Source organism: Hippichthys cyanospilos, chromosome 11 (assembly GCF_059441005.1).
Source record: "Hippichthys cyanospilos isolate Australia breed blue-spotted pipefish chromosome 11, RoL_Hcya_1.0, whole genome shotgun sequence".
Classification (NCBI taxonomy): domain Eukaryota; kingdom Metazoa; phylum Chordata; class Actinopteri; order Syngnathiformes; family Syngnathidae; genus Hippichthys; species Hippichthys cyanospilos.
The window spans coordinates 14,067,494-14,088,685 of record NC_142379.1 but is presented as its reverse complement, the minus strand read 5'-3'; the positions used below and the strand labels follow the sequence as shown (position 1 = coordinate 14,088,685).

General features: G+C 38.5%; 1 protein-coding gene across 1 annotated transcript; it reads right to left on the bottom strand.

The window, feature by feature from the left end:
- Nucleotides 1-16,366, bottom strand: mpzl3 (myelin protein zero-like 3). Its single transcript, XM_088426793.1, has 6 exons — nt 16,115-16,366; nt 14,744-14,910; nt 2,357-2,570; nt 1,422-1,578; nt 860-929; nt 1-778 (listed from the first exon to the last, which is right to left on the bottom strand). The coding sequence occupies exons 1-6, from the start codon at nt 16,224-16,226 to the stop codon at nt 698-700; spliced, it is 801 nt and encodes a 266-aa protein (XP_088282919.1). The 5' UTR covers nt 16,227-16,366; the 3' UTR covers nt 1-697.
- Nucleotides 16,367-21,192: the final 4,826 nt, after the last annotated feature.

The following is a 21,192-nucleotide window of genomic DNA, read 5'->3' as shown; positions in this document are numbered from 1 at the left end:
TTGCTTTGTGCATGTTCTTTTCTTGCAGTTTATTTGGACCTTTTGTAATCACTCTTATGTCATACAACTCCAGTCTGTCCTTGAGAGTTTTTAAAGGAATCCTCACAAACAGTTATGAAGATCGAAAGCATTTCCATTCATGAATACTTCAACAGAACAAACAGAACGAGGAGGAAACTGCAGCCGTATGCTATTAACTTTACCAACAGACTAGTTTGCCCTAGGAATCTTATTCTGACTAGGCATCTCACTCAAAGGTCAGGGATGGTTCTTCATTAATGAAAATAATGTGTTCATTAAAACGTACTGTAGCGAAAGCTTCTCAAAAACAAATCTGAATAGTTCAACTGCATAAAAAAAATAAATCATAATTTCACAAAACTAAAGCAACATCCTATATACAAATTATGTACAGTAATAGTAATTTTAAGTGGCATTCAGTGAAGTATTTATTTCAAGATCAAACAATGACATGAGATGTGACAAGTGACAACTCAATAAGACGTTAGCAGCTATAACACAGGCAATAAATTAAACAAAATAGGTTTCCTTCATAACGTCACGTGCACCTCTTTACCAAAGTGACCTCCTGAGATGTTGACACGTACATTAATTCAACATTGATTTCCATTCAGCACAAACCATGTAAAAGGCACTGGAAGGTGTAAACATCTACAAAAGAGCAAATCCAGGGACTCTAGCACTGGGACTCAGCATAACCTTCAGTACCAGGAATGTTCTGTTTCACGTGGCTGTAATCATACTCACTCTCAGAGTCCTGGGCACACAAACAATGAGAAAACAAGACATGTAAATGACGAATGCAAATTTTTTGCCTGAGAAACAGATGTAACTTTACCGTTAGAACCAAGTCACAGCATGTGGCCCCCCTGAATTTGTCCCTCACTTGGTCATTGTCATACTCTTCTCTGTTAAATACAGAAAAGACACGGAGAACATTACTGCAGTATAATGCAAAGGTCAAAAAAAGTGAAAGCAAATGTTGGTAAAGAACTGTTTGAGACGAGGAAATAATCAGGTTTGTTGTAAACTACCGTAAGATCAATTATACACGTTTAACTGACCAGTTCGGTGAATAAAGTCACCATGGCACTTCATTCCGTGGCCTTGCCATGTAAAATAGTTGAGGCTATTTATCTGGAGGCTATTTATTGTTAAACACCAACAGCCTCTGAAACCTATAGCATGAGATTAATAGCAATAAGCAGTTAAATGCTAATTGGTCATTCATTCTGCCAGTGTTATCAAGGAAACTTGCCTCAAATCCCATCCCTGTCTCAAACTTAATTATTCTTTAACCTATGTGAAAATAAGCAATTTAGAGGTGAATCCATACCAACCCGAGGCTGGGTAAACCCCAAGGGACTCACTTCTATGATTGGTTGAACAAATCTACTCACCCATCTGCGACCTCTATGGCTGATCTGTAGCCCTTGGATTGGCTGCGCTCTCTCTCGGGGCAGAGCATCTGACCAGTCAGAATAAGGGCAATGATGGTGGAAGGGATAAGGACCAAAAAGAGGAGGACTGCAATATCTGAGAAGTGAACACTGGGTGCTGAGGAGGAGGAGAATTAGAACTACTTAGATACATATCAACAAGCTGTTTTAGAGTAAACACCCTCTTCACACCACCGCAGAGTGATCTATTACACAACTAGGATTTTTATGATAATACACTCTTTTGTATTCCAGTAGGTAGGCTGATAGTATGAGTCAATTAAAAAAAAAAAACATGCACAAATACAGTAATTGTTTATGAGTCAGCTGCACTAAATACATGTTGGCAAAGGAATGTTACGTTTCCACTCTGCCGTGCCCGAGTGTCACGTTCTGATGTATAGTTTGCATGCAAACACAGCCACCTTCAAGCTCATGTCAAATGTGCATTTGGGAGCAAGAGTTCTGATTTGACAGCTACAATCTGAATGTGTGAGCACAAAACAAAATTTCTGCTTTGTTATCTTTTGAGGTGGCACGGTGGAGGAGTGATTGGCACGTCCGCTTTACAGTTCAGAGTCCCGAGTTCAAGTCGAGCTCACTCCGGGCTCTCTGTGTGGAGTTTGCATGTTCTCCCCGTGCCTGCGTGGGTTCTACCTGGGATTGTATTGTATTGGACAGTCTAAATTGTCCCTCGGTGTGATTGCGTGCCTGAATGGTTGTTCGTCCCTGTGTGCCCTGCAATTGGCTGGCAACCAGTTGAAGGTGTCCTCCGTCTACTGCCCGCAGACAGCTGGGATAGGCACCAACAAGCCAGCGACCCTCGTGAGGCTAAGCGGCTATGGAAAATGGATGGATGGATGTTGTAATTTGAAGCAGATCCATGAACAGCTTACCCTTTGGCGTGACAGTGAGTACTGTATGCGAGTTTGGGTTTCCGTGGACATCTGGGGGATTTCGGACTGAGCATGTGTAGGTCCCATTATCATTCAGCGTTGAATTGATCAAAGCGATGGAGGCTTCCCCCTTTGCCGGGCTTCCACGCCACTGAATGCGCTCCCTGAACTGGCCTTCCAGAGGAGGGAAGGCACGGGAGGAGAAGTGGAAGAACTGAGGAAAGCAGAAAAGGAATTAACAATCAATATGCCTCCATACAGTGGTAAGGGGTGTGGTCAAGAGCGGTAAATATATAGGCAACACTGTCTTGTAATTCTGTCACACAACAATAGTAAAACCATTTTGATGGTCCACTGGTTCATAAAAACAGAATAGTCTGTCTGCCATTGCCAAAGCAACGGCAGTATATTAGAGGTTCATATATTGGTGGACAAGCAGGGATGCCTAACATGGTACGTCAGTGTCAGCAAGATGGGCAGACATTTTTTTTTTTTACCCCCACACTAAAATGGCTCTAATTTTTGCGCTAGTGGCAATGGTGCTAGCAACTTTTTTTTGTTGGTTATACAGCAAAATACTTGTTCACGTGCTTTTTCAAGGAAGGACAGCAGGACCATTATTCTGATGTATAGTTGTCTTCAATTCGCATAATGTAGTTTCATATGATGTAATGATTGACAGTGCCTTATGATATCATATTTGCAAAATACTTTACACGAAAGCTGAACTTTCTACACCAAGCAATGGCTGGCTAAACAGGTCAATTATTTCAAATGACTTTAAAAGAGGAGGCAAAAAGGGTTTGTTAACGTCAATATTATTTTGTTCAATGGAGAGGCTGCAGCTCTTACTGTGATGCCACTTCTTTCCCTTTCAAAAACTAAAGCTCAACTGTCTGCCAAGCGAAGTAATTATTCGTTTACTCGAATTAGGTTCTCATGTCATTGTTTCCCAACTAGGTTTGAGAACATTGCAGGGAGCGTATGGAAACTCTTTAAAGCTCAGCTGACTGATTGAAATTTAATGAGGCTGTATACAATGGCGGGAGGCATAGTGGAAGACTGGTTAGCACGTCTGACTCAAAGTCCAGAAGTTCTGGGTTTGATTGGGGCTTTGGCCTTCCTGTGTGGAAATTTCATGATATCCCAGTGCCTGTGTGGGTTCACATTGAGTAGTCTGGCTTCCTCACACAAACCCAAAAACATGCATAGTGGCTGTATTGGACAATACAAATTGCTTTTAGGTGTGTATGGAAGTTTGAGTGGTCATTCATCTCTGCAATTGGCTGGTATCCAGACCGGGGTGTCCCCCGCTTACTGCCTGAAGACTCCTTGGAGAAGCACCAGCTCGCCATCTTGATTATTAAGCAGGTGCAAGCCACACTTAGCGTGTTTCTGTATTTTGCAGACCGCATGGCATTCGAGTGGACCTTCCCGTGTACTTGAAAATTTGGTGGCTAAGAGTAGTAGTAAACTACCCTGCTTGTGACCCAGGTACTAAAACCCAATTCCAGTGCATTTGATGGTGATGAAGATTCTGCCCTCTGGGCACATGTGATAGATAAGTGTATTTTATTCATCAATAAAGTACAGTATGCTTCAAACTTTTTGTATCACTGAAAACATGATTTCAATATGTTTTGAAATCACCCATTCCACTCCACTCTCTGGGCTGCAGCACAGCTATGGGGTGTAGAGGGGTATCAGCAGCTTGACGAGCAAGTTAATCTGCGGAAATAGTGAAGAAAACTTAATCCATGCGCGCTAGACCTTATTTTATGATAGATTTACACAAGGCACAAAAATAGGCTTTCAAATGTTAAAACGCAACAATAAGTACATGAGGGCCGCATTTTAGCAACAACAGTGCAAAATGAATACAGTTGCGCACCTTTGACTGTGGGCGGCAACCACAAAAGTAGTCTTTTTTTCATTTCTAATTTTTGTTGTTTGTCATACAAACATCGACAATAATTATGACTTTGTTACTGAGCAATGTGTCTTCCAACCAATATACAAAATTGGCTTAAGTCAGTAATAGGCAAATGGAACTCTGCCGTAAACTTAGGTGCCCCCGCACAGTAAGTTGATGATCCCAAATCTATTCATAAACAAAACCAGATTCATGCCATTGATTTGTATTCACCACAGTATATTATTTTTCAACAAGAGCACTTAGACCTACGCCAAGATAAATAAACATGTCACCTAGGAAATCAATGAAAAAATGGTGAAGATCGAATAGCTAAAAGGGAGATAAAGTTTCATGTACTGTAGATCCAGAATTTCGTGGTGTGATTTCCTCTGAGAGGCATATAAAGAAAATGTTTAACGGGAAGTTGCTAACAAATGGTCAATTAAATGCAGATCTGTCTGAATATCTTAAACTTGGCTTTGCATAAACCCTTATGGTGTTGCACACTTATAAAGCAACTTATTTTAAAAGCAAATCTCAAAGTACAAAAGAAAAACAATAAAAGCAATCATAAAAGTTATTGTAATCTTACTTGTGAGAATAGCTAGATTAAAGTTAATGTTTCAAAAACCTCGAAACAAGAAATGGCACACAACATTGACCAGTAATTTTATGTGACGGGCAGTTTTATTGCATTGATGATCAGAAAAGAAAATTTGTCCATAACTCTAAATTAATGAACAACACATTTTCATCTAAAGAAAGTGTCTGGCAGCCGGTGGTGAAACAGATGGTGGTGGGACAAGCTCAGTAAAGAGACCAATGTTCAGAAAGAAACATGGACACAAATCTGATCTCAATAGAAACTGGTAAAAGGAAGGGGAAAAACATGTTAGCACTTTTGTGTCATCATATCTGGGTTTGGGTTTACTCACAGTAAATGTAACAATATTGAATAATGTAATACATAATATTAACTCATACTATAGAGATAGCCTCACATAAATGATGAGAAGAGTCGTAACTATTCACAGTCGCACATTAAGATCTGAAAGACTATACAATGCAGTAATTGATCATGCCACTGTGGTATTGAAACACTATAGGCCTGTGCCCCAACTGCTTGTCATTTTAAAGAGACAACTGTACTTTCTATACATCTTTTTCAGTATAAATGTAATTGTACAATTTCATTAAAGTAATGAATCACTGTTAGTTGCCTGGCATTGCAACCTTTTTTTCCATGAAGAGCCAGATTAAAATGTATTTTTGAAGTAGCGGGTCATAATTCTTTGATGAAACAACATTAAAAAAAAGTTACATATCCAAAACAAAACAAATTTTAACTCAAAACAAGAAAACAAAAAAGGATTTTTTTGTCTTTCTGTTCTCCACAATTACAATTTCCTTTTATGTTGTGTTATATTATTATTATTGATTTGATTATATATTAACGGGGCCATATTTCAGTTTCCTCAACAAATATTCAATCACCTGTTATATTTTCAATATGGCAATTTTTCAAGAAAAAATATTCACTATTATTATATAATAATAACCTTGCACATCTATCTCAGACAGTTTAATCATTCAATACAGTTAATCTTTGACAAAGACCTAGAGGGAGCATGAATAATGGACCAAACTTTGACCGTGACTAGCCTCTAAAATGTTACTATACATGTATTCAATTTACATGCTAGATGCCACTATATGTATTGACTTCTTTTTATTGCATTGTAAACATACATTCCTGCTGATCACGTCAAGCAAATCTCTTCAATGCTTTGCTAATGACAAAATATAAGGTTGTCCCGAGCTGCTTGTGTGGTCCAGCAATGTATAGATTCAGATTTGGTTGAACTCTGCATCCATCACCGTTGGATTAACGGTGTAGTGCAGAAATACACCATGATTGAAAACGTATTTTTAAGGTTTCCTTTTCAAGGGAAACTGGAGTTTGTGAGGCTAAGTCAACCAACACAGTTTCTGGTTGGAGTAGTTGAATCCAGAAATGTGTTTTTGGCACTTAAGATAGTTACTGTAGGTAGGAGTGGAGATTTTCAAATTGATCAATTTCAACTTTTCTTTTTTAATGCCACCTTGGCCTCTCGGCTGGTGCTGCGGGAGTTCTTGGAAAGAAGATTCTACCGGCAATTGTTTGTGAGTCTGCAAAGTGGTTTTCAGCAGTTAAGTCTCAATTTAGCCAGTTATTTAGCCTTTTTTCTTTCTTTTTTACATTATTCTGTGACATGAAGGCATTGTTTTAAGAGGTTGATTAGGTCACTAAATACTAAGGGGGGGGCCCAACTGAGCTCCCTCACATAAAATTCTCAAACAGATTCTCGTCAACAAAGACTCTGACTCAATTTTAAATGTCGCAAAATGGATATTATAAAAATGTGTTACATCTTAAATAAAAGCCTAGAACATGTATAACTATCTTTAAAGATTAGCCGTTGTGGTCCATATTTTGTTTTTGTGGGAAAAGGGACACAAATACAAATCAAAAACTAATAAGTTTAAAAAAAAAAAAAACCACTTTTGTCTCCTTTTGTTATTCTGTCTTGCAAAGTAGATGAAAGTAGGAGGATGATTCTTTGTACATCTATAGATTGAAGCAGAAATCATTAATTGAATCGATTCAAATCATTCTTAATCAAAAATCAATTCTGCATCAAAAAGTAGAGCCAAAAAAAACAAAAAACAAACAAGAAATCGGAGACAATTTGAATCGCAAGACAGTCACGTATTCTCACCCCAGCTTAAAAACCCACTGAAGGCCTAAGTCCAAAACTCACGGCCCGCCACTGCCATTACCTGGAGCAACACTATTAGGGACATTTCATCAACCAAGTCCATCTTGTCAAGAACCAATGAAAAACATTTGACTGCAATTGACAGAATGTACTCTATAAAACATGGGACATCAAACTTTCTTACCAACTGGCAACATGATCAGCAAGATGGGAAACTGAAACGCTTTTGTATTATTCGCCAAATAAGATTTACTCCCAAGAGCCATCATCTGTACTCTCAAAGCAGCTTAGACAGGATCTTATTGATTTCCAGCCAATTTCAATACTTGTCTTACATTTCACAAAAAAAAAAAAAAATGCTAGAAGCATAAAGGCATACATGTCAACAGGACATATAATGATCAATGTTCCATAAGCTCATTTGAAGACATTGGCGGCAGAGGGGAAGTCATCAGTTATCAGGTTGACACAAAAGTGCTCATTCCATCAATTACTTCCAAATGCCATGTTCAAAACATTTGATACTTTACATATGTTAAACAGATTGCAAAACAAGCACACGAGATTTCATACCTCATCTAACTTTTGCTCTTTCATTTTGGTGTTTTTTGTGATACCAACACAAGACTAATATAGGAGGTGTGATAAGAACTACATAAGTTGAAACAGATCTTACAAGTAGGAAACATTACAAAGGTATGTGCTGTCTGGAAATTGCACTATGATGAGGTTAACAAATATTTTAATGCCTGCGTGTATGGTGACAGTATGACACAATCGCTGACGCTCTTCAGTCACTCTATTCCCACAAGCGGTAACAGAATGCATATTCATTTAAGAATTGCTAGAGGCCAACACCCACACCGAGTCTCCCCACTTAAAGCGACAGAAACAAATGCAAATAAAGAGCAACACCCGCTACAGTATTTACAGAGTGCTGTCGAGCCTGCTGGAAAGTGCACAGCTTTTCCAACATTACAATACAGTAGAATGGTCAGTAACAACGGTCAGAGAATGGAAATTATTTTGGGCACTTTTATGGTCAATTTAGAATATCTGATACACCTAGCATGAATGTTTTCGGAATGTGGGAGGAAGCCGGAAAGGACAGGAAAGCTCCACACGGGAAGGCCGACACAAACTGGATTTCATCTTGGGACCCTGAACTGTGAGGCCGACATGCTAACTGCTATTCCACTGTGCCGCCCCCAAAAAATCCACATATATGCGAAGCTATAATCGTTTAAGTTATACGGTGTACCATTATTTTACCAGTCCAGCCCATTGGAGAGAAAAATTACCTCCATGTAGTCCCTGAACTAAAATTTTGGCAAGTTTGGCACCCCTGCTCTATACCCAAAAATCAGTACTGTACTTATATAATGAGAAAAAAAAACAACTAAATTGAATGTACTACATGCTGCAACATCATCAATGAATTTACCTCAGCCAATAATTTAAGCCTTGCACCACTAATCCAAGCAGTGCAAACATGTGCATTGGTATTTCAGACTTGGTACAATGCAAGCAATTTCAACAGTTTATATCCCCCCTGTAAAAGTTCAGACAAAGCAATCAAATGTAAATATACTCATTGATATAACCTTAACCTTCTACAATTGTGTGTACAGATTTGTATGGAAATTGTATGGAAAGTGTCTCTCTTCTTTAGGTGATGATGTGACTTCTCAAACATAGGCTTTTCTATCCATGGCAAGAGTAAGTATGGGGTGAAGTTAGGTCTAACTGTGCAGAGAGACGTGTCATCCCAAGTGATGGTATTTCGGTAGATGCATGCAGTTGGCTACACACAATTTACCTCTCACAAACTTGCTGGAGGTCAAAGCGCAAAAAAACGTATAGGCAGATGATGTCAAGCTGGCCATGGTGATCACAGATCACTGCTGTGACTAAATGACCACTTTCCATCCGGCTAGTGTATGGCGTGTGTATTTTTCCCCCTCAATAGCTGTGCCGTGGATGGCATAATGAAGACAATAGCAACATAAACCTTTTTTTTTTTTTTTAATTGAGCTAAATCATTCTTTGTCTTATATTTTAAAATAGGTTTTAAGTTTCCAATTTTCAGACAAAGCGTTTCTTCAGCAAAAGGAAAATTCTCTGACCTTGTTGACAATATTGATTGTTGCTTTCCGCAATTGTGAGCAATTTTTTCAAGGAGCACTTGGAAATCAAAGCCATTCAAAGACCACCTGCAATATAAACCTACACTCTGAAAATTTTAAATTGATGATATTGTGGAAATACAGTTAAAACAGACTGGACATACAATTCACACATGAAAAAGAAACAAAATAAGTAAATATCCTTCACTTAAGCATACAGTACATCACATTGTACATCACGAAGATAGCAGCATCAAAATCACCATTCCCAAAAAACCCAGACACATCGAGCAGTGACATCAGAAATCCCTCAGCAAAAAAAACAAAACAAAACAAAAACCAATTCATAATCAGAATACTCCACAACCAGATCAGCATCATGACGGACAATAAGGACAGACAGGTGGAGGAAATCCACATAAAACAAAGCTCTCACATGCTGCCAATATCCAAGATGGGTCATCAACAATGGAAAACATCAAGCCAGACAAAATGAACAGGAAAAAAAAAAAGAAAGAAAAACACACAAAAAATAGGAGATCAAGCCCAAAAATAAAGACATAGCAACAATTCCATTTGTCAGAAGGCGATGAATGATAGCATCATGCCTCTGGGTAAGAGGATACCTGTGAGCTAAAATTATGAGTTGTCAAAACACCTCAGTACCATAAGTAAGTAGAATGCATGCAAATCAGCATTAGCAATATTAGCTTTGTTCAGGGATGGAAAACTGCCAGTCCTAGGGGACCGCTATCCTGCATGTACTCAATGACTTCTTCCTTCGATAACACACCTGATTCAAATGATCAGGATCATTCATTATCAGCCTTCTGCAGAGCTTGCTTATGACCTATTTTTTTCATCAGGTGTGATGTAAGAGAAAGACATCAAAAACATGCAGGTATGCAGCTATCTAGGAATGGGGTTGCCTAGCACCGGCTTAGTCCTTTCACACACAGTGGTTCCAAAACATCTGCCAGTGATTACAGCACAAGCCCAAAACTTGCTTTTTTTTTTTTTTTTTTTTCCGGTGTACACCTGTACAATGACAACGGAAGTATTCTATTCTATTTAATCATTGAGAATATAGAGAGCTCAAAGTAAACATCTTAGCTTGGCCACAACAATCGCATGTTTGGGCAAATCCATGTAACATGACCATACCTCGCAATCCTCCACTCCAGGATGGACACCAGGTCTAGTGTCATAAATGTGCAGGTATAAATAATAAAGGAAAAAAAAGGATTCTTACTCCTAAGAAGGGTTTTTTGGTTAAATTAAAAGGATACTTTAAACACCACATTGAATACTGTATATGATTTGTCTGAAATGTATTAATATTATTATTATTTTTTTTTTATCATTGAGCACAGGAATAGATCCGCCACACTTGTCCGCCAAGCACAGAATGCACACTATCTGCCTGCACCCATATCAAATTCGCCACACCACCTGCTGCTATAGTTAGATGTGTTTCATGTAAGGTTTAGTGTACTTTCAACCACCAAACTGTCACGTGCAGAGATGAGTAAAAGGAAATGCCATTGGTATGCCTGAGAACCAGACTGCACACTCTTACTTGCTAAATTGATAAATGGCTAAATTGCAAGCATGAAAAAAAACATACACCATTTTTAACACTTGAGTAAAAATAGCTTTGTCTTTGAATATACAATAGAGCCCCCCTATGTGCTAAAAACAGAGATTACATTTGAGTAATTATTTATTATAGAAAGGAAATGGTGCCGTAAGACTAACGATTACTAATGTATGATAAAGATTGATTTTAAATGATTTCCAAGAGTAACAGTTGTTTAAGCATTATTTTTTCGACATCAGATGGTCACTGCTCCATTTGGCAATGCGCTTCCACTGTTATGTAATTGAACAACCAACTCGCCTTCCGCCATCGATCAAATTAATCCTCATTTGAACCAAATTAACTGAGCAGACAACTGAAGCACTGTGGCAACTATGATAGCTTTGGCTGAATAATTGTAGTTACGATGGAGCTTTTCACATGCTTATTCAAAGTCAGGGCCACCGTGATATACGACCAGGGAGACTCAGACATATAAACCTGCTAAATCACCTAATGAAATTGGATGGAGAATAAATACTGGACAGAAAATAGAAATTGTAAACATTCAGAATGGGTTGCATTCACAGACAAGATCAGACTGACAAGACTTCTACACAATGCGTATCTATCTGTAATAAATGAAACAAAATATTTGGATTGGGTGTAGCGCCTTTTTGTAATAGCTCAAGAGCTTTGTGAGGTTATGACATGTTGGGACACACATGCATGCGCGTGCAACATATCAATCCCTAGTCTGTTTCTTCTCATCCGCCTATGCACTTTGAGACTAGGCAACTTTGTCTCTTAATGACTAAACCAACAATACTCCACATTAGTAGGAGCCACAAAACATTAGCCTTCACTTCACTCTGAGTGCTCCTATAGGAAATGATGGCATATAGGGTTGCAACTACCACAGTATGTATTCTAGTGGTCCAAATGCAATTACACAGAACCACACTTGATGGCTCCCTTCAAGCTCAAAAGGAAATCCTTAAATCATGTGGTAGTTTTTAGTGGACTGGTCAATGAGGCTCAACCCTGATTGAGCACAGTTAGAGGATTGAGTGCTGTTATGGGCTGGAATGGAAACACGGATGGCGTTCTGCAAGACCACAATACCTCCATAGAGGAAAGGAATTCATGTAGCTGTTCACAAAAGCTTACAGGGGAACCCTCTGAAATACACAGAGGCTAAGCCGAAATGGGAAATGAGCATAAGGCAGATACAGATGATGCACATGCAGTGAATTTTTTTTTTTTTTTTTTTTTTTTTTTTTAATGGAAAGGACTGTAACTATAAATTAAAAGAAATAAACGTAAACGGACTTTACCAAAACACAAATTTCTTCTCAGGATCCCAGTTATTTTGTGGACCACTGCACTGCAGAAATGACACTAACACAGAATAGGATGTGTCAAAGCAGACAGAGTTGATGCAAAATTCCATTTTGGTACGTTATAAAAACCTTCTGTCAAGGCTCTAATGCGACAATCCAGTGGGAGAATTTGTTGTATTATAAATCGCTATGATTAGAGTGAAATAAATGAAACTGCTCTCGTCTAAAGATTTTCTAAACATATTAAATGATTGCATGCAAGTCTATTAAAATGCTTGGTGTCGCCTTTATAACACATGGAAGTAATATGTGAGATTTCAGTCTTTTTTTGATTTGTATTCATTATTTATTTTTAAATACAGGAACCTTACTCTGGATCTAGAACTTCATCGGGGAGCTTTGACTGTTTGTACCATAATTGTCATTGCCAAAAATAAGTTCCTCATACGTTTTGTGAAATACCGAAAAAGAAATCTGCTACTAAACCAATATATGTTTTTAAGCACACAAATAGTGTCACGTTGTCATGGTGTACCAAGTCATTAGCCAACAAATCGAGTTGTACATCAAGGTGGTCTTTGCATAAGGATATTTTGTGTTTAAGTGTGACAAAAGTCAAGATCCACTTTGCAATTACCGAAGATTACTATAATTTCTTTTTTTTTTTTTTTTTATTTGGAAATTATTCCAAACTTGTGGCCACCATTGCAACACTGTGCAAATCTGTTGACTTACCCGACTTGGTCAACCGAACAACCCTATAATAGAATCCTTGTATAGTTTTGGTCTTATATTTGAATGCAGGGATTTCTGCCTCATTGACATAAATGTTCATTGGTGATATACACCAAATGAGGGGATTCATATATTACATTGTGTTCTAGGAAATGAAGTAATTTTGGCGCAAATGGGCTTTGGGTGAAGGAGGAACCTGTTTGAGTGCCAACATATTTACTTTGTCATGTGTCAATCTTAACATAGCCAAATACACACAGCAGTGAAGTCATTGTTTTACTTTTCATTTCCACAGAGTACGGCCAATTTTAAAAGGAATTCTAGTAGCCAAAAGTTAAAAAACAAACAGTCTAAATAATCGCTTACTTTGAATAGAATGTATAAAACATAGGAGTGGAAACAGAATGCGGATATAGAACGATGATAGCTCAGGAAGCTAAAAGCCTGTGTGACAAGTTCCAGTAAGCTCTGACCTTCTATCTAGAAACAACTACATATATTACAAAATCTTTCTTTTTGATAGAAGACACGTACACTTAGGAAGAGCTGAAATAAATGTATTCTAAAGTCTACATGTACCTCAATTTTACTTCTCAGTTCATTCAATTCATTTTCTGTTAGTTCAAGAAAGAAGTGGTTCTCAATCTGTTTCTCTAACAACAGTGCAGTTGTCTAAGTCTTGCCGTAATACTTCCGCTGCAGATTGGGTTTTGAGAGTAATGGATGACCTTTCATAACAACACATCTTTAAGATTTACTCAAAACATGATACAATGCGTTGAAATCCTTCCTTCCACATTTCCAGAGCGCAATCGGACAAATTGGCGTGAAAAGTCAGCTAGGAAAAGTGGTAGAAAATGGATGGACGGACAGACGTTCATCCATCCGTCCAGCCATCCATTTTCTAGCACTTGTCCTGCTGAAGAGAAGAGGTGAGATGAAGACTATCTGACAAATGAGAAAATAAAACTGGAGAGGAAAGTGTTAGGTGGCCATTGAGAATGCAAAAAAAGAGACAGCTGGCTTTTGACTCATGAACATGAACATACCTGATCTCTACTCTTGAAATCATATTCTGCTATTTTATCCTACACATTGGCATTACTGACATAAAGAGGTATCACAGTAGTTTTCAATATTAACTATACATTTTATCCTTGCATTTTTTGTTTTCAAATAGAATAACAGCATGTCTAAAAATGTGTGTTTAAATATTAAATGTGTTGTGGAAAGGTTATATTATAAAACAATGTTTTCCATATATTACCTAGAACATGTCCGACAGTAGCGATTTCTCTAAAACTGTAAAGAAAGTCCAACTTCCCTTGAAATGCTCCCCTCTTATCTCCCCAAAAATGAGGTGGTGTGTACTGCAGTTTGTAAATTTCAATAAATATTCCCTGGAATAGCTTAATGTAGATATAAATGTTTACAAATAAACACATTTATGATGTAGGCCAGGAAAAAAAAAAGCTCCCGATCATTGAATGACCAGCATTCACTACTGGTACCTACCATGATGAATGGGAATGAACTGCACAAATAAGTAAAACACTGATTTGTGTTTGTGATTTGTTGTTGTTTCTGCTTTTATGTTTTGCAATGTTAATCCTCAGACATCTGAAATGTCTTAATCTTTGTTTTGGCAACAGCCAACAATTTACACACATGCCACATGACACCTAGAGTAAAGAACTTCAAGATAGAACAGCAACAACTGTTATCCAAGTTGACAAACTGTTTGTCCATTGTTAAAAAAAGGCATTTGTTATTGAGATAAATGTGATTCATTGTGATTAATTACCGACAAAGGCTATAAATAATTACGTAAACTGAATTCAGACTAACTCACTGCTACTTTTAATATTTATTCTTGAATTATTTTAGTTTACTAGCAGTGTTTACTTCAGCACACAAGATCCTCACTTACGGTCTGTGGTGGACCTCCAGACTGGGGTCTATACGACCAATCAATAGTCATTTTGCTAGTGGGTCGACTAGTGGAAGTGAAAGTGCAGGACAGTGTGACGGTGTCTCCTTTGGATGCATGGAGCTCTGCTGGAGAACTCACTGTGATTGAGGTGACAAGTGAAGGAGCTGCAGAAAAAAAACACAGATATCACACAAAGAACATGGAAGGAAAAACAAAAGTAAGAGTTTGTGCAGGTGTGTTTTAGTCTTTTGGCAAAGTAAGAAGAAAACAAAAGGTTTAGTGCAGTAGATATATTCACAAACTTGTCCCATGGATGGATCATTAAAAAAAGAACAACAAAAAAAAAAACAAATGAAACCCCCAAAGACATTTAAAAAAGTATGCAGAATATGACTTTTGACCATGGCTACAGTATCTTGTGTTGGCTAGCAAATGGTAAGCTTGTAAAATTGGAAAGTTGCGCAATGAATACACAGTACAAACTTCTAGTCCGACTGTATCAAATCAAATTCATTTCATAAGCACTTTAAAAACAAACATCGCCACATACCAAGAACAATACATAGATCAACAGCATGCAGCCGTACAAAACCAAGACAAGAAATTAATAAGGACACAAAAAATATACTGTCTTATGTGGCTGTGTTATAATCAGAAATCAGTGCTAATTCACATCGAAACATGCAAGAAATGTTGATGACAGCAACATTTATCAGACACCCAGATCATATACAAATAAGTATATTAGAGACTGTCTGATTAGACGGCCATCCATCTTCTAGAGCTGCTTCCCCTAACAAGGGTCGCAAGGTGGATTTGAACTTGGATGCCTTAACTCTGAGGCAGAAGTGCTAACCATGACTACATCAAGTCGCCCTAGTTGTTTACACAATCAAAATTATTTTTAATATATCACAATTATTATTACATTCAAACAATATTTTACCAACTTAAAATAGATGAGTATGCTTAAATATATTCGCTACTGTGACGTGGCTTCATTTGCATGTGGTAAAGGTGCATTTAGGGTCACGTGTCATACTCATGTGGACGCCCCATGTGCGCGAAAATACAAATAGGCCTATATACAAACTTTACAAAATAAATAAAACAAGAAATAGTGATTTTGTGCGGTCGTGTAGCTACTGCTCGAACAAACAGCATACAATTTTTTGTTCAATGGCAAAACCCGAGTATATGAAAATATAAATAAAGGTTTGGTGCACCCCGACACTCGCAATTTTTTTAAGAAATCATTTTGATATTTCATTACAGCTATTTCGCCAAAAATTAAACAAATAACCTAGGCGTGGATGAAATTCTCTTGACAAAACAACATGAAAGCCGAACTATGGCCTGTTTACTCACCGAGAAAAACGAACAAATGGAACAGTAGTACGTCTTTGGGTGAACCATTCCTGCGGCACTGTCGACACATTTTAGGAGTTGGCGAAACATCCACTTGTGGTAGACACAACATTTGGATTAAAAGAAAGGGGAAAAAAAACTGCGTCAAAGCTTAAGAAATGGTCCTTCCATTGGTTGCAGTTTGGCGTGACTCAAGTCTCCGTTGCGGAGCCAAACGAACTACCTGACAAACAGGTGGATCAGGAAGTGCGACTTGATGGATCATCTGTGGGAGTAAAATAGTTGATACGAATACAGCGATCTTCTACAGGTAGAATATTAATAGCGATTGCACAATGTATGTGTGTATAATAATTCCCTTACTGTTTATAAAGATTGGAAAAGAAAACACGTTTTAATCAGCAATTGTGGAAAATGTTATACAATAGTGCTCGTATCTCAATCATCCAGAAAAAAAATATATGTATCATCAAAATAATTATGTTGACGAAAGTGTATTCTTTCTTTGGATGCAAAGTTATAAGAGGTTTTAGATTTTTTTTTCCCTCAACGGCAAAAATCAATTTTACAAATTGCTACACTAGAGGCCACTGTTGCAAAAGCCCTGCTTGGAATTTGATGTGCAGCCCAGGGACAAAGTATTGACCAGCTCAGCATTCATATTTCCCAATCAAAATAAAAGAGTTGACACATACTGAATTCCACTCGACTCTTGAAAATTCTAAATTGTTCTCTTCAAAAGCAGATCCACTTTATTTGAGTTCTCTCTACAGAAAAAAAAAATCCATTCATTTCTAAGGACATTTTAAAGTCTTAATTCCATGAACTCAGCAGCCAGGTTTTTTAAATTTGTCAGGAAGCTGAAGTTTCCCAGGAAAATGCAGGCAAGCCCATAGATGACAGGAGAGACAAAAGCTTTCAAATCGGGACATCCTGGACTGGTTACCAGTCAATCACAGGGCACACTGGGACGAGCAACCATTCACGCACCCAATCATACCAAAGGGCATTTTAGAGTGTCCAATACATCTGCCATGTTTTTTGGAGTATGGGAAAAAGCCGGGGTGCCCACATGGAGTTAAGATGCTTTGACTGACAGGGGCCTTATTAAAAAAATTAATTAAAATAAAAAAGCACTGTGTTTTAATTTGCAGAAATCAAGTAATATCAGCCCTGAGTATAAACATGCCTCTCGTAACCCAAAATAAAACAGGACCACAGTTAATGTAATTCCTCACACCTACGCTGCTAGTCACCACTGGGATTCCCAAGCCAAGGAGTGTGTGACATTAGGTGTGATTGCGGTCTGTTAAATGATTTCACATCAGCATCACCATTTTTACAACAAACCTTGTTTTTAACGAGGCTACGTAGGGTAAAGCTTGCTGTCGCCGTGTCATACTAAAGTGGGCAAAACGTAATTAAAACAACAAAACGGGTTTCACAAAATAGGTTAATTGTTTGTATACAAATTGTTGGGCTGCTCATTATTTCCATAAAAAGATAAAAACATAAGAGTTCATTTAGATGATGCCACTACCACACTGATAGCCAGACAACATGGAAACATTGAAAAGCCAAACACTAAATGAAGAGAAATGAGGACAGATGATGTTACATTTTGATAAACGGTGATTGAGATGTTTTAGATGTAATTTGAATAAACTTTTTTAATGTTACTGATGACACATGTAATCATGCCATTGGCTTGATTTTTTTTCACATTTTTTTTAATCGATCATGATAAATTTAATCTGTTTGTGAACAAAAAAAAATAGTCAAGTTACAGCAATCTGCACATATGGTTTTGTACAAACTGTCCATAAGTGGTTTCAGAGTTGTCTATGATCCCACCAAGGCCCGATTAGTTCCTTTATCTCCCTTGCCAGCCAAACTCTGAATGCTCTTCTGGGACTAGCCTGCTATTTGTGGCTCCACTAAGCTATCCTGTTCTCCAATCTCCTGTCTTTACTCTAATTGTCTCTAATGGTTCTGTGTATTTGTTCAGGTTTTATCTTTCTCTGTGTTCATATATACATTATATATTATACAGTATATATATTAGGGATGGGACGGGCTCTTGCGAGACAAAATCTCACGAGATTCACAAGATGTCACAAGATTCATTTCCTTTTCAATTTTTTTAGAGGGTCCGACTTCTTGAGCCAGAAGTTTAATGGGGGGCATTGAGGTTGATGGATGGGCATGAGTGCTAACTCTCGTACAGTAGGTGGTGGTATGCCCCTAAACGTTGTTTGCAATCCGCCATTAATCGAAAAGGAGAAAGGAGAAATGCAGGATGCTTCGATTACATTTAAATCATCTGTGTGGCAACATGTCAATTTTCCAATTGAGGAAAACGCTTTTGCATCACCACTGGACACCACTGGACCCAAAAAAATGAAAAAATGAGATGAGATTTTGGTATGTACATGGTACGCCACATGAAGCCATTTTTGATGGCGGGAGGCAGTGGATTTCGGTGGCTAATTCACACCCTTGACCCGCAGGATGAGATACAATCACGGCATCAATTTAGTGGCACAGTAGCCTGCAGTGGTGTGACTTATACTCTTTGGTCGCTGCAGCCAATAACTTGGTACAGCTGTAGTAAATGCGGCTAACTAACGCGGCTAACATATTTATGCTACTTTGACTGAGCGTTTCCATCAGCAGACATCAGTTGCCAATTTCCGTCTTTTCCACATCAGGTGATATAGTTACTGACCAAAGGTCACAGTGGGACCCTTACAATGTGGACATGTTTGTATTTCTACGAAAGAACATGACCATGAAATATTAGACAAATGTTAGTTTGTGTGTGTCAAGCTCATCATTGCCTGCCTACACTATCATAATAAAACATTATGCAACAGCTCCCCCACTGAGTAGAAGTATATCGCTTTCTCTGTTCAACAGGGGACTACTTCTGCCATTCACGTGTATTGTCTCCCTTATTTTATATCCTCTAATATGCTTCACTTTGTTAGCGTCATCCTCTATGCCTCTTACACAACCAGCCCTGCATTGTGCTGAGATGCATTTGTGTATGAGAACAGGGGCTCTTTGTCTCTCTGCTGTTAGCAGTGCGGTGTCGGTTTCAGTTAAAATCGTTTTTGTCGCAAAAGAAGACTTTGTCCTATCAGGTATGTTGTTTTGTAACTGGCATCAAACTGTGAGAGACTGCTTCACTTGTGAAGAAGTTGGTGGAAGGGGGGGGTGGATAAATTGTTGGTGCCAGACAGTGTAAATGCAACCATAGACCTTGAAAAGAAAAGCCTGGAGTCTTTTCAATAGTCTCTATTGACTCTGATACTGTGTGGACAAGAATAGTTGATGAGTGACCTGAACTCTGAGAAACAAGATTGAAATGTCTCTCACAAACCAGTATAGCAGCATTGCTCAGCAGTCAATAGGAATGTATACATCATATCAGGGAAGTCCATCTTTATTGAGATATCGACTGAACGAAATGATAAGCTGTTTGTGAGTGCAGCACTTTGAAATTCCTTCCTGAGCAAAGATTATTTCTCTCTCAGTCTGAGATGACAAGCCCATGCTTTTGTGTGTTTGCCTGTGTTCACACACACAAGTGAGTGTGCAATGGAATTTAGACATATCTTTGCCAGGTGCAACCCATCCAGAGGTGTGGAATGCAGACCACATTGAAGTGAGTAAGAGTAGCAGTTGTAGTCCGTGATGATTCGAGGTGGGAAAGGCACTGCCCTTCCACGTTCTGTTGACAAATCGGTTTTACAACCATGCATCCATCTCTCGCTCTCTCCCTCCAACCTCTGTCTTGTTCTCATGCTGTAACAATTATTTGACCCTTAATTTCTATTTTTTTAGTTGATTTGTCACTCACAAAGGTTTCTTTTCATCAACCCAACCAAGGATAAATAAGTTCAGTTTAGTTTCACATGCCATACCCAAACTTGATTGTCACCATCATTTCCAAGGCTCTGAGAGAGCAATGCCATTATTCACAAATGGAGAAAACTGACCAGTGGCAAACCTTCCCAGAAGCGGTCAACCAATGAAAATTGCTCCATGAATTTGATGACGATTCATCCAGGAGGTTACTAAAGAACCCCAAAAAACATCCAAAACATAGGCCTCACTGGCTTCACTTATGGTCAGTTTTCATTACCACTATAGGAAAGACAAAAATGGCCAAAAATGGCTTCCATGAGAGGATTCCAGGCGAAATTCACTGCTGTCATTAAAAAAAATAAAAAACTCTAGAAGGGCTCGTCTCACATTTACCAAAAAGCATCTTGATGAGCCTTTACAAAAATAAACGCAAACCTCTGACCCTATGTGAAAATATAATTGCACCCTGAACCTAATAGCAAGTTGTACCACCTTTAGCAGCAAGAACCAAAATCAAACGATGTGATAATTGGTGATGAGTCTTTCACACCACTGTGGAGGATTCACTTCTTTGTAGGGTTGTATTTACATATTGAAGTGTTTTTGAGAATGAACTGCCCGTGAGGTCACACCACAGCATCTCATTAGAAGTTATGTACTACATATACACCGCTTGTACTCGCAAGGTCTTGTCCCAGCTGTGTTTGGGTAGTATAGATCCCTGAAAATCCATCCATCCATCCGTCCATTTTCTATAGCCGTTTACCCTCACAAGGGATGCTGGCTTGCTGGTGTCTATACTTCCTGTCTGTGAACAGTAGGAAAGGGGCACCCTGAGCTCGTTGCCAGCCAATCACAGGGCAGACAGTGACGGACAACCAGTCATGCACACAATCACACCTAAGGACAATTTAGAGTGTCCAATGCACCTGCCATGAATGTTTTTTGGTGTGTTGCAGGAAGCCAGAGTGTCGGGAGAAAAACTACGCGGGCTTGGGGAGAACATGCAAACTCCACACAAGGAAGGCCCGAGCAGGGTGGGTTTCAACTCGGGACTCGAGGCGGATGTGCTAAACAAAGAGCCGCCCTTACATCTTTGAAAAATCCCATGGAATTATATGTGGGCAAATATCAAAGCTCTGCAAAAGCAATTAAAACACAGTGATAAAAAAAGAGGCGTGCATTATCTATATCCGATAGTCTAA